The 14,532-nt window shown below is 36.4% G+C and overlaps 1 protein-coding gene across 1 annotated transcript; it reads left to right on the forward strand.

Moving 5' to 3' along the window:
- Positions 1-3,414: 3,414 nt before the first annotated feature.
- Positions 3,415-4,374, forward strand: LOC113904814 (putative olfactory receptor 56B2). The gene has a single exon (XM_027561903.1). The coding sequence runs from the start codon at positions 3,415-3,417 to the stop codon at positions 4,372-4,374; it is 960 nt and encodes a 319-aa protein (XP_027417704.1).
- The last annotated feature ends 10,158 nt before the right edge of the window (positions 4,375-14,532 follow it).

Genomic DNA, 14,532 nt, shown 5'->3' on the forward strand with positions numbered 1-14,532 from the left:
CAATTCCATTCACCATTACAACAAAAAGAATAAAATACTTAGGAATATATCTGCCTAAAGAAACTAAAGATCTATATATAGAAAACTATAAAACACTGGTGAAAGGAATCAAAGAGGACACTAATAGATGGAGAAATATACCATGTTCATGGATTGGAAGAATCAATATAGTGAAAATGAATATACTACCCAAAGCAATCTATAAATTCAATAGAATCCCTATCAAGCTACCAACGGTATTTTTCATAGAGCTAGAACAAATAATTTCACAAGTTGAATGGAAATACAAAAAAAAAACTCGAATAGGCAAAGCAATCTTGAGAAAGAAGAATGGAACTGGAGGAATCAACCTGCCTGACTTCAGGCTCTACTACAAAGCCACAGTCATCAAGACAGTATGGTACTGGCACAAAGACAGAAATATAGATCAGTGGAACAAAATAGAAAGCCCAGAGATAAATCCACACACCTATGGACACCTTATCTTTGACAAAGGAGGCAAGAATGTACAATGGATTAAAGAAATCTCTTTAACAAGTGGTGCTGGGAAAACTGATCAACCACTTGTAAAAGAATGAAACTAGAACACTTTCTAACACCATACACAAAAATAAACTCAAAATGGATTAAAGATCTAAATGTAAGACCAGAAACTATAAAACTCCTAGAGGAGAACATAGGCAAAACAGTCTCCGACATAAATCACAGCAGGATCCTCTATGACCCACCTCCCAGAATATTGGAAATAAAAGCAAAAATATACATATGGGACCTAATTAAACTTAAAAGCTTCTGCACAACAATGGAAACTATAAGTAAGGTGAAAAGACAGCCTTCGGAATGGGAGAAAATAATAGCAAATGAAATAACTGACAAACAACTAATCTCAAAAATATACAAGCAACTCCTGAAGCTCAATTCCAGAAAAATAAATGACCCAATCAAACAAGGAGCCAAAGAACTAAATAGATATTTCTCCAAAGAAGACATACAGGTGGCTAACAAACACAAGAAAAGATGCTCAACATCACTCATTATCAGAGAAATGCAAATCAAAACCACAATAAGGTACCATTTCACACCAGTCAGAATAGCTGTGATCCAAACGTCTACAAGCAATAAATGCTGGAGAGGGTATGGAGAAAAGGGAACCCTCTTACACTGTTGGTGGGAATGCAAACTAGTACAGCCACTATGGAGAACAGTGTGGAGATTCCTTAAAAAACTGGAAATAGAACTGCCTTATGACCCAACAATCCCACTGCTGGGCATACACACCGAGGAAACCAGAACTGAAAGAGACATATGTACCCCAACGTTCATTGCAGCACTGTGTATAATAGCCAGGATATGGAAACAACCTAGATGTCCATCAGCAGATGAATGGATAAGAAAGCAGTGGTACATATACACAATGGAGTATTACTCAGCCATTAAAAAGAATACATTTGAATCAGTTCTAATGAGGTGGATGAAACTGGAGCCTATTATACAGAGTGAAGTAAGCCAGAAAGAAAAGCACCAATACAGTATACTAACACATATATATGGAATTTAGAAAGATGGTAACGATAACCCTGTATGCGAGACAGCAAAAGAGATACAGATGTACAGAACAGTCTTTTGGACTCTGTGGGAGAGGGAGAGGGTGGTATGATTTGGGAGAATGGCATTGAAACATGATAATATCATATAAGAAATGAATTGCCAGTCCAGGTTCAATGCAGGATATAGGATGCTTAGGGCTGGTGCACTGGGATGATCCAGAGGTATGGTACAGGGAGGGAGGTGGAGAGGTGTTCAAGATGGCGAACACATGTATACCCGTGGTGGATTCATGTTGATGTATGGCAAAACCAATACAATATTTTAAAGTAAAAAAAATAAAATAATAAAATAAAATACATTAATGATATTAAAAAAAGAACATATGACATTTGAAAAATAGTTCCAATATTAAGATTAAAAACAATACAAGCTATAAAAATAGACTATTAAAATTAGAGGTCAATAAAAATAATATATATAAAAGAATTCTTATTTTTGTCTAAATATATATCTTTTTAAATCTACCTTCTTCATTATCTTATTATAAGTATAATGGGATGGTATCACTTGGATTAGAATGAATATATTTTCCAGGACTATATTCATACTATTGTTCTGTACATACTATTGTTTTGAACCACATTTTTCAAAATTTTATGTCCTGATAATACATCCCTAATATTTAATTTATTGAAAGCATATAAATAAATATATAATAGACATTTAGGAGAAACAGATCATGAAATATGTTTCCCCTTTTGCATTAAAATGTATGTGATTAATAAATTTTGACAGATAAGCACTAACGTGATTCAAGTAATTTGATTTTCAAAATCTTTACCTCAAACTAATATTTTTTTAATTTTATTTTATTTTTAAACTCAAACTAATATTTTAATGCCTGCTTTATTCTTTATACTTTGGCTATCTGGAGTGCTCCAAGAATCAAAACTACATCAAGTAGGAGAAAGTTACTGAAAACCAGAATTAATTGGTTTTGAATAACAATGATATTCCTAAATCACATTTCTCTTTTATTATTACAGTTTTGGGCAAGTCATTAGCAAATTTTGATAAAAGCTTCCTCACTTAAAATGTGCACTAAATTATTTCATACATTTCAATTAAAATTAAATGGGACACAGTATTATTTAACAAAATCTCAAATCCTTGAAATAAGAGTTATTTTCAGTATCATATATTCTGGTCTATTACTTAAATATCTCCATGCACAGAAATTTCTATACTCCTTGCATATATTAAGTTTCTAATAATTCAGCAAAACAAATTCAGGAGTGCAGGCTGTGATATCAGAAGGCTACATCTCCAGCTTTCATGACTTGTAGGCTGAAGATAATGTCCAGAGTCATGATTTTCTCTAAAGTTCTGTTCCTCAGTTACGAGAAGATGAAAAAAATACAAACTGACTTATGGTATGAAGTTTGTGTTTTGATAAATAATTTAACACTCAATGTGTTAAAATAGCTCCTGTTTAATTAGAAATACCCAAAGAATGTTGGATACTTCTAATCTGCCTGCAAAGCAAGAACCCTGGGTTTAATCCTCCAGTCATGAAAATTCCCTGGAGAAGCGAATGGCTACCCACTTCAGTATTCTTGCCTGGAGAATTCTATGGACAGAGGAGCCTGGTGGGCTGCAGTCCATGGGGTCGCAAAGAGTTGGACATGACTGAGTGACTAACACTCTCAAAAACCTTTCCCTTTCAAGGAACGTTAGTGCTGGAATTAGAGTTTAAAAAGAGGATTCCCCTACAACACCTACAAAACCATGAATGCAACTTCTTCAAACACTGTCAGAGAGATTATTAAGAGTAGTAACCTTGAATGTTTTTCTTCTTAGTGAATTATGTTCCAGGATCTCGGAAATTTCAACAGCTCAAAGTTTCAGGTCTCTGAGTTCATTCTTTTGGGATTCCCAGGCATTCACAGCTGGCAGCACTGGCTATCCCTGCCCCTGGTTCTGCTCTACCTCTTAGCTCTCAGTGCAAACATCCTTATCTTGATCATCATCAATCAAGAGGCAACACTGCACCAGCCTATGTATTATTTCCTGGGCATCCTGGCTGTGGTTGACATGAGCCTTGCTACCACCATCATGCCCAAGATTTTGACCATCTTGTGGTTCAATGCAAAGACCATTGGTCTCCCTGAGTGCTTTGTACAGATGTATGCCATACATAGCTTTGTAGGAATGGAATCAGGCATTTTTGTCTGCATGGCTATAGATAGATATGTGGCAATTTGTCAACCACTGTATTATTCATCAATCATCACCAAATCTTTTGTGCTCAAAGCTACTGTGCTCATGGCACTCAGAAACAGCCTGACTACCATCCCAATTCCTGTGTTGGCGGCTCAGAGACACTATTGCTCAAAAAACCAAATTGAGCACTGTCTGTGCTCTAATCTTGGTGTCACTAGTCTATCCTGTGATGACAGAACAGTCAACAGTGTTTACCAGCTACTTTTGGCCTGGATATTCATGGGGAGTGATTTGGGTTTTATTCTTGTATCCTATGCTTTGATACTTCACTCTGTACTGAAACTGAACTCAATGGAAGCTATATCCAAGGCCCTGAGTACCTGCACTTCCCACCTCATCCTAATCCTGTTTTTCTACACAATCATTATTGTCATTTCTATCACCCATAGTGCAACAATGATGTTTCCCCTCATCCCAGTTCTACTCAATGTACTCCACAACGTCATTCCTCCTGCCCTCAATCCTATGGTCTATGCACTCAAGAACAAGGAGCTCAGACAGGGCTTGCGTAAGCTCCTTAAGCTGGACTTAAAAGGTAGTTAACTTGGGGAGGATGCTCAACTTTGTAATTTCCCTATGTATATATTCATTATATTCTTCAAAGAAGAACTAAGAAACACTAACATTTTTCAGTTACTTTATGGAATAAGTGGAAATTAATGAAACCTTCAAAATGAGAATGAAATAATCTTGCTTTTCAATAAATGTCTTCATCAAATGAGTAACGCAATGATGTTGATTGTCTCAAGGAATCCACAAAAAAACAACAGATATATATTCAGGAATATATATATTCCATTTTTGTCTCCAGTTTCTCTAAATAGAACTTCCAAACAATGTTTAATAGAGATGGTTAAAAGAGATATCTGCCATTTTCTGTTTTTTTAAATTAAAGTATTTAATCCATATGTATTTTATTTAATTACTGATAGCATATAACTGCTCCATGACAAAACTAGACAGCATATTAAAAAACAAAGACATCACTTTGATGACAAAGGCGCTTAGAGTCAAAGTTATGGTTTCTCTGGTAGTCACTTATGGACAAGAGAGTTGGACCGTAAAGAAGGCTGGTGCTAAAGCTGAAGTTCCCATCCTTTGGCCACCTGCTGCCTCAGTTCAGTTCAGTCACCCAATTGTGTCCAGCTCTTTGCGCCCCCATGAATCGCAGCACGCCAGGCCTCCCTGTCCATCACCAACTCCCGGAGTTCACCCAGACTCACGTCCATTGAGTAAGTGATGCCATCCAGCCATCTCATCCTCTGTCATCCCCTTCTCCTCCTGCACCCAATCCCTCCCAGCATCAGAGTCTTTTCCAATGAATCAACTCTTCGCATGAGGTGGCCAAAGTACTGGAGTTTCAGCTTTAGAATCATTCCTTCCAAAGAAATCCTAGGGCTCATCTCCTTTAGAATGGACTGGTTGGATCTCCTTGCGGTCCAAGGGACTCTCAAGAGTCTTCTCCAACACCACAGTTCAAAAGCATCAATTCTTCGGCGCTCTGCTTTCTTCAGAGTCCAACTCTCACATCCATACATGACCACAGGAAAAACCATAGCCTTGACTAGACGGACCTTTATTGGAAAAGTAATGTCTCTGCTTTTGAATATTCTATCTAGATTGGTCATAACTTCCTTCCAAGGAGTGAGCGTCTTTTAATTTCATGGCTGCAATCACCATCTGCAGTGATTTTGGAGCCCAGAAAAATAAAGTCTGACACTGTTTCCACTGTTTCCCCATCTATTTCCCATGAAGTTATGGGACCGGATGCCATGATCTTTGTTGCCTACAGCTGACTAATTCTAAAAGACCCTGATGCTGGGAAAGAATGAGCACTGGAGAAGGGGATGACAGAGGAAGAATGATTAAATGGCATCCCTGACTCAATAGACAGGGGTCTAGGCAAACTCTGGGATACAGTGAAGTACCGGGAAGCCTGGCATCTGCAGTTCAAGGGTCTCAAAGAGCCAGACATGATTTAGCAACTGAGCAACAACAACTGCTCCAGATATTTGTGTCTCTTTCTGAGGTGTTTTACCATTTTTAAATGATCAAAGAACTTGAGGAGACACTTCTCTAAAGAAGATATGAGGTGCCAGCAAATATATGAAAAGATTTCAACATCATTAAATTAAAATCAAAACAACAATAATCACAATAAGTTTAGGATAATTAATGTATACCCTAAATGATTACTATTTTGTTTTAAATTTAGCAGATATTGGCAATATTTTGAAACATGGCATTATTATACATTGATGGAGACTATGTAAAAATCACACAGGCACTGTGGAAAAGTGTTTAGTAATTACTCAATTTAAAAGTAGTCACCATATGACTCAGAAATTTAACTCCTAGGCATATAATCAGACAACTTAACACAGCTGCAGCAAAAATTTTATGTAGAAACATTCATAGTATCATTGTTAATCAAAAAGTTGAAAGAAGTCAAATGCTGTTGAATATCAGTTGTTTAATAGATAAACAATATTAAGCATATCCATTTCAGGAATTATTATTCATCCATAAAAAGGATGAAGTTCTGATACATGTTCTTGTGTAAATAAAATTTGAAAAAAAGCATGCTAAATAAAAAAGACAGACACTAAAGGCTACAAGTTGCATGCTTTCAATTACATCAAATCTCCAGAAGAGGGAATCCATTGAACAACAACAACAAAAAATAGTCCTTGGTAAGAAGAGAAGTGACAAATTAATAAGCAGTTACTGATTAATGCTACAGATATTTCTTTTGTGGTAATGGAAATGTTTTGAAATAGTATTGTGCTGACGGTTGTGCAGCACTTTGAATGTACCAAAAGGTACTCAGTTGTGCATTTTTGAGTGCTATTTTATGTGGCATGTGAATTTCACTTCAATAAAAAAAATGATAAAATGCAAAAAAGAAAAATGACTGTTCTCTCTGTGTCTCTCCCTATGTATGTATATATGTCTCTCTCTATGTATGCATATATGTCTCTCTATATATGGAAAATGGTTAAAATAATTTACTTATCATTTAACATCAATTTAAAATGGTACAATTTATTTTTTAGTAGTTATTACCAGAACTTTTGTCAATATAGAAGCCCATGTATATACATCTCTCTCTTTCTCTTTAGTTGTTAAGGTGTGTCTGATTCTTGCAACCTCATGGATAGTAGCCTGCCAGGCTCCTCTGTCCATGGGATTCACTGGGAAAGAATACTGGAATGGGTTGCCATTTCCTTTTCCAATATATACATATAGCAAATATATGGGCTTCCCTGGGAGTTCAGATGGTAAAGAATCTGCCTGCAATGTAGGAGATCCGAATTCAATCACTATGTCAGGAAGATCCTCTGGAGGAAGCCATGGCAACCCACTCCAGTGTTCTTGCCTGGAGAATTCCATGGGCAGAGGACCCTGGCAGGCTACAATCTATGGGGTCACAGTCAGATGCGACTGACTAACATACACATAGAAAATATATATTTAAAAATGTGCCAACAGTTAATTCTACAGTATAAAATTTAAAGTATCTGATTTATCTACTTCTAAAATGATTTTTCCAAATAGTAAAAAATACAAGTGTTGCTTTCAATGTCTAATTAATGGATACGTAACTAGAATCATTTGTGTTTTATTATTTTTTATGTTATCTTCAACATCATTATTATCTCAAAACTTAGGCATCAAAATATTACTAACATAATAAGCCTGAACTATTGATGGAGTTATACATTTCCATAATATTCATGATCATCCTCACATGCAAGAAAAAAAAGTCAATGTAAAAAGAAATAGGAATGTGTGTGAGATTAAAACCTCTGAACATCCTTACAAGGGAAGGAAGAGAATTCTTTAATAAACATTAAAATCTCTGCTGCTGCTGCTACTGCTGCTGCTGCTAAGTCGCCTCAGTCGTGTCCAATTCTGTGCGACCCCATAGAAATCAGGCTCCCCCGTTCCTGGGATTCTCAAGGCAAGAACACTGGAGTGGGTTGCCATTTCCTTCTCCAATGCATGAAAGCAAAAAGTGAAAGTGAAATCACTCAGTCATGTCCGACTCTTAGGGACCCCATGGACTGCAGCCTACCAGGCTGCCCCATCCATGGTATTTTCCAGGCAAGAGTACTGGAGTAGATACATACAGATTAATTTATTCTCCATGTGTTATCTTCTAGGCAGTGAGAATAGAAACTTCCACTGCTCCTTTTTCAATAGGGGTTAGCTTAATTCCCAAATCAGTACCTGTATCTCAAGTGTTTTACAATATTCCCTAGGATACATAACACATCTTAAAAATATTCAGTCCTATAGTGCAAATGTCAAAAGATTTAGTAGTTGAGGACTTGAATATATATATATTGTACATTCTTGATTTTTTTAAACCAATATCCTGAACACCTGGAGCAGATTGCATTCAACTCACTGTTTGGCTTTCCAGAAACTAAGGTATTAAAGGACTTACAAACGTGAGAGTAGAGGCAGAAACTTTTTAAATTCCCTATTGGAGAAGGAAATGGCAACCCACTCCAGCGTTCTTGCCTGGAGAATCCCAGGGACGCCAGAGCCTGGTGAGCTGCTGTCTATGGGGTTGCACAGAGTCGGACACGATTGAAGCGACTTAGCAGCAGCAGCAGGAGGCAGTAAAAAATGTGAGGAGTTTTGGGATTTATAATAACTGATTATTATATCCACACAACTTCAGGTACGATTCCATCTACCAATTTGAAAGCTGAAATGTTCAGAAAGACTGGATTTTCATGGGAAAATATTTACTTCTCTTCTCAGATTACAATACAGTACATTTTTCCATGTTTATTATGAATATCTAGTTATTTTTCTAAGCAAATGGTAATCTTTTTTGGCTCTGTTGTGGTAATATCAAGAAAGAAGCACAGCCGTTTAATGAAGAATGGGAAAACAGCAAGAGAATAGCTCTTGATCATAGTCACAGGACTCTTGTAATTTACCTACCCTCCGACTGATCTCAGATTAAGAATCTCATTTACATAGTTTATTTTTAGAGATACTTATTTGTGACTGAATTTTATTAAATTTATGTAGGAAAATCTACTGGGAGGAGGAATAAACAACCATATTAGAAAAAGAACATGGAATGTAAAATTGAGAACTGATTAGTGAGGAAACAAACATTTCTAAGGATTTTAGAAACAGGAAGAGGCAACAGGTGGTACAATAATTGTACTTATAAATAAGTGACCATGTTCTTGTGTTAATGTCATAACTTCAACACACTTGTCTCCCACAGAACAACATGAGCCCATTTTCCTTGCAGAAAACTTAAGTTATAATGTATTGCAATCATTTTAAATTTGTTTTGGAAAGTCTTATGTAATTAATGGACTTCCCTGGTGGCTCAGATGGTAAAGCGTCTGCCTATAATGTGGGAGACCCCGGTTCAATCCCTGGGTTGGGAAGATCTCCTGGAGAAGGAAATGGCAATCCAGTCCAGTATTCTGGCCTGGAAAATCCCATGGACGGAGAAGCCTGGTAGGCTACAGTCCATGGGGTCGCAAAGAGTTGGACACGACTGAGCAACTTATGACTATGTAATTATGATCAGTACTACAATATTTGGTTTAAGCTTGGCTTGTTAACTTAGAGTATTGTAAATGTATTCCAAATGAACGTAGATTTCTCATGTAACAAGAAAACCAGCTTTAATAATCGACACTACAACTTTTAAAAGGAAACAAGGAGGACATAAATAGGATATTTATCTCATCTTTAGGAACTATATCCTTAGAAATAGAGCACAAATGACCGCAGAGATATATTTGCTATTCTCAGTGATTTTTTTTTTTAAATCAGTGCTTTTTCTGGGCTTCCCTGGTGGCTCAGACAGTAAAGAATCCACCTACAATACAGGAGACCAGGGTTCAATCCCTGGGTTCAGAAGATCCCCTGGAGAAGGGAATGGCTACTCACTCCAGTATTCTTGTCTGGAGAATTCCAAGGCTGGCTTTCTCTACCTGTATTTCATGGACAAAGAGATAAGAGTTGACAGTTCAAAGGTATTGAGAGGAATAAACAAGTAAGATCCTAGTTTTTCAACAACTTTGAAAATCTGTCTACACTAGTCAATAATACACTTCAAATTCTTTCTTATTCAACAGTAACCATTATATAAGTGTGCAAATATACCTACACACATGTATGAATTGCTACAGTTTTGTCTCTTACTGAAAATGTAAAAGAAATGTGAAAAGTGTAATGGCATGCAAACATTAGAAAAATATTTACAAGCCTGAAAAGAAAGAAACCTGATGACAGTTTTGGTTTGTAAGAAACACATTCTTAGTATATTGTAAACTCATATTATTTGTCAAAAACACAAATTGCAAGGCTTCTGTTAGCCTTGCCATTGTTAGCTTCCACAATGCCATTGTTAGAGTCCACACCAGTGTTATTAAACAGGAATTTGAGGATTAGTTAATAAATTTTGGCTGCTTTAAGTGAATTCCACAATTTTGAAATTTCTTCCACATACTAATAAACTAGATAATTTCAATATATTTTATTATTTTGCTTGTGGACAATCATATGAACATGGAAATGGAACAATGTGATATACTGAGGATTAACTGCTGTGTGTAAACCTATCATCTATTGCTTTACCAAGGTGATCTTACCCAACATTTACTTGTTTGAGTGTCTATTTTGTTTGTGTGTCTATTTCCTCCCTTTTGGGGGGAGTATGTGTTTGGTTTATATAATTTTTATTTCCAAAAAACTTTGTGTATTTTTAGTTTACACTCTTTTTGTCATTTATATATATAGTTACTTACTGATATGTATTTTATTGTGTAAGCATTTGCAAATAATCAGTGTGAAATAACTCCAACTAGCAGTATTGTTTTACTGATTGAAATTTATTTCCAAACCTAAACAATTTGTTTTGATTGCTGCTGCATATTTTCCTTGCATTTTTGAAAGTGTTTTTATTATATATACTTTATATTAGGGAATTGCTTTGAGAATTTAAATTTTTCTGTTGATTTGAAAGAGATATTATAGTTCTATTTTTCCTGATGGTTCCTTTTATACTTTTGAAAAGGCAGCAATTAAAATACAGAATAATAATTCTTAAAGTCATAAAATGTGAATAATTTATTTAGTAACCTGTTCGTTAACTTGTTCATAATATGATATCAAAATATCATATTTATTGATATCAAATATATGCATTATGTCTTAATAAACAATGCAAATATAAAAATATTATGCACAAATAATAATTTTTTGTTAAATTCTGGTGGATTCAAGTTATCAATGTGTTTTATAATATCATGATGTTAAAATAGAAAGAGATATAGATCCATTGGCAAACATATTCCTTACCTACAAAGTCCTCCTCATTTGTGTGTTTGTGTGTTCAGTACTCAGTCATGTCTGATTCCTTGTGACCCCACAGACTGTAGCCTGTCAGGCTCATCTGTCCTTGGAATTTTCCAGGCAAGAATACTAGAGTGGGTTTTCATTTACTATTCCAGGGGTTCCTCCTGACCCAGGGATCAACCCATGTCCCTGATATCTCCTACATTGGCAGGCAGACAAAGATTCAAAGGATGGTTCCTTGTCCTCTCTCAGACAAAGTTGATATTGCTAAAGCAGGTGATGCCTGAAGCTGGAGTGGAGGTGGGAGGGTACAAAATAGAATAGAAAACTGAAGAACCACAAAGCTAAAACTATTGGAGATTTTGAATAAGAAATATCTAACAACAGAAAAAAAATTTTTAAAAGAAAGAAAGAAAAAAAAAAAGAAACTGATTTAACAGAACTTTAACCATGATTCAGTTGTAAGATCATTGGTCTTATGACTATTGGTCTTTCGCTATTTGAAAAATCCCCTGATTGCCTGCAAAGTTTTGCTTGATTTCATTTCTACCTGCTCCTTTATGAGTCCAAGAATTTGTTATAGCACAAGAAAGGTCTTTGAAGAGGCTCTTATTAAGTAGTTCATATTATGTTGCCTAGCTACTTCCAAAGAAGTTGTTTCTTGCAGTATCTAAACTGTCCTCTTTCATTGTGAATACATAAAGATAAAACAGGATGTAGGTAAAAAAATAAGTAACAACTTTATAACTCTGACTCATACAGTATTTTAAACACTTAACTACTCTCTTGGATTTCCTTGGTGTTTCAGTGGGAAAGAATCCTCCTGCCAATGCAGGAGACATGGGTGGGGAAGATCCCCTAGAGAAGGAAACAGCAACCCAGTCTAGCATTCTTGCCTGCGAAATCCCATGCACAGAGGAACCTAGTCAGCTACAGTTTGCTTGCAGCGGGTACTAAGTCATTTCAGTCCTGTCCAACTTTTTGACCCTATGGACCGTAGCCCACCAGGCTCCTCTGTTCATGAGATTCTCCAAGCTAGAATACTGGAGTGGGTTGCCATCTCCTTTTCCAGGGGATTTTCCTGACCCAGGGATGGAACTGTGTCTCTTGTGCCTCATGTATTGGCAGCTGGGTTCTTTACCAATAATGCCACCTGGGAAGCTCAAGGCTTCCCTGTCTCAGTTCAGTTCAGTCGCTCACTTGTGTACGACTCTGCGACCCCATGAACCACAGCACACCAGGCCTCCCTGCCCCATTACCAGCTCCTTCAGTTCACCCAAACCCATGTCCGTTGAGTCGGTGATGCCATCCAACTATCTCATCCTCTGTCGTCTGCTTCTCCTCCTGCCCTCAATCTTTTCCAGCATTAGGGTCTTTTCAAATGAGTCAGCTCTTCTCATCAGGTGGCCAATGTATTGGAGTTTCAGCTTCAGAGTCAGTCCTTCCAATGAACACCCAGGAGTGATCTCCTTTAGGATGGACTGGTTGGATCTCCTTGCAGTACAAGGGACTCTCAAGAGTCCTCCAACATCACAGTTCAAAAGCATCAATCTTCGGCACTCAGCTTTCTTCGCAGTCCAACTCTCACATCATACATGACTACTGGTAAAACCATAGCCTTGACTAGATGGACCTTTGTTGGCAAAGTAATGTCTCTGCTTTTGAATATGCTCTCTAGGTAAGTCATAACTTTCCTTCCAAGGAGTAAGCATCTTTTAATTTCATGGCTGCAGTCACCATCTGCAGTGATTTTGGAGCCCCAGAAAATAAAGTCTGACACTGTTTCCACTGTTTTCCCATATATTTCCCATGAAGTGATGGGACCAAATGCCATGATCTTAGTTTTCTGAATGTTGAGAAATAACATCGCTCTCTCTTTATTACTTGGTTTTGGACAGGTCATTAGCAATTTTTGACAAAAGATTCCTCACTAAACCTATGTATACAAAATTACCTCAAACATTTCAATTAAAATTAAAAAACACTCATATTTATTTATCAGAATCTGAAGTCCTTGAAAACAGTTATTTTCAAACAATATCATATATTCTAATCTGTTCCCTAATTAATCTGATAGATAAAAATATCTACACTCATTCCATATGTTGTTTATAAGAATCCAACACTTTATAAAAACAAAATTCAAGAGTCCAAATTGTGATATCAGGGCTTTCATCTTGTCCACTTTCCATCATTTCCAGCTGAAGATAGTGACCAAGCTCCTGATTTTCTCTAATGTTTTACTTCCTGGTTAGAAGAATATGGGGAAAATGTGAAATGGTATGCTAAAACTAAGAAATTTTAGTTTAGATTAACTAAATTAGCACATAATATGGTATAAGAGTTCCTATTTCATTAGAAATATCCAATATGTGCTAATATGGTAGTGAGAATAAGAAAATATTAATACAATGACTACTCACCACTATCACCTACAATATGGTGAATGTAGGTTGCTAATTTTCAAACACTGTCAGAGGAATTATTAATAATAATAATTTTGAATATTTTTCCTTTTGGTGAAAGAAGTTTCAGGATCTTAGAGACTCCAAACGCTCAAAGTTCCAGGTCTCTGAGTTCATTCTGATGAGATATGCATGCAATGTTCTATTTAATTGTAACAAAAAGGTGAAAAGACAGCCTTCAGAATGGGATAAAATAATAACAAATGAAGTAACTGACAAACAACTAATCTCAAAATATACAAGCAACTCCTATAGATCAATTCCAGAAAAATAAGTGACCCAATCAAAAAAGGGGCCAAAGAACTAAACAGACATTTCTCCAAAGAAGACATACAGATGGCTAACAAACACATGAAAAGAGGCTCAACATCACTCATTATCAGAGAAATGCAAATCAAAACCACAATGAGGTACCATTTCACGCCAGTCAGAATGGCTGCGATCCAAAAGCCTACAAGCAATAAATGCTGGAAAGGGTGTGGAGAAAAGGGAACCTTACATTGTTAGTGGGAATGCAAACTAGTCCAGCCACTATGGAGAACAGTGTGGAGATTCCTTAAAAAACTGGAAATAGAACTGTTTATGACCCAGCAATCCCACTACTGGGCATACACACTGAGGAATCCAGTATTATTAATTTTTTTAGATTAATTATTAAAAAATTTTTTTTTAATTTACAACATTGTATTGGTTTTGCATACATCAACATGCATCCACCACGGGTGTACACATGTTCCTCATCCTGAACCCCCCTCCCACATCCCTCCCCATACCATCCCTCTGGGTCATCCCAGTGCAGCAGCCCCAAGCTTCTTGTATCCTGCATCGAACCTGGACTGGCTATTTGTTTCTTATATGATATATACATGTTTCAATGCCATTCTCCCAA

This window comes from Bos indicus x Bos taurus, chromosome 15 (genome assembly GCF_003369695.1).
Source record: "Bos indicus x Bos taurus breed Angus x Brahman F1 hybrid chromosome 15, Bos_hybrid_MaternalHap_v2.0, whole genome shotgun sequence".
NCBI lineage: Eukaryota > Metazoa > Chordata > Mammalia > Artiodactyla > Bovidae > Bos > Bos indicus x Bos taurus.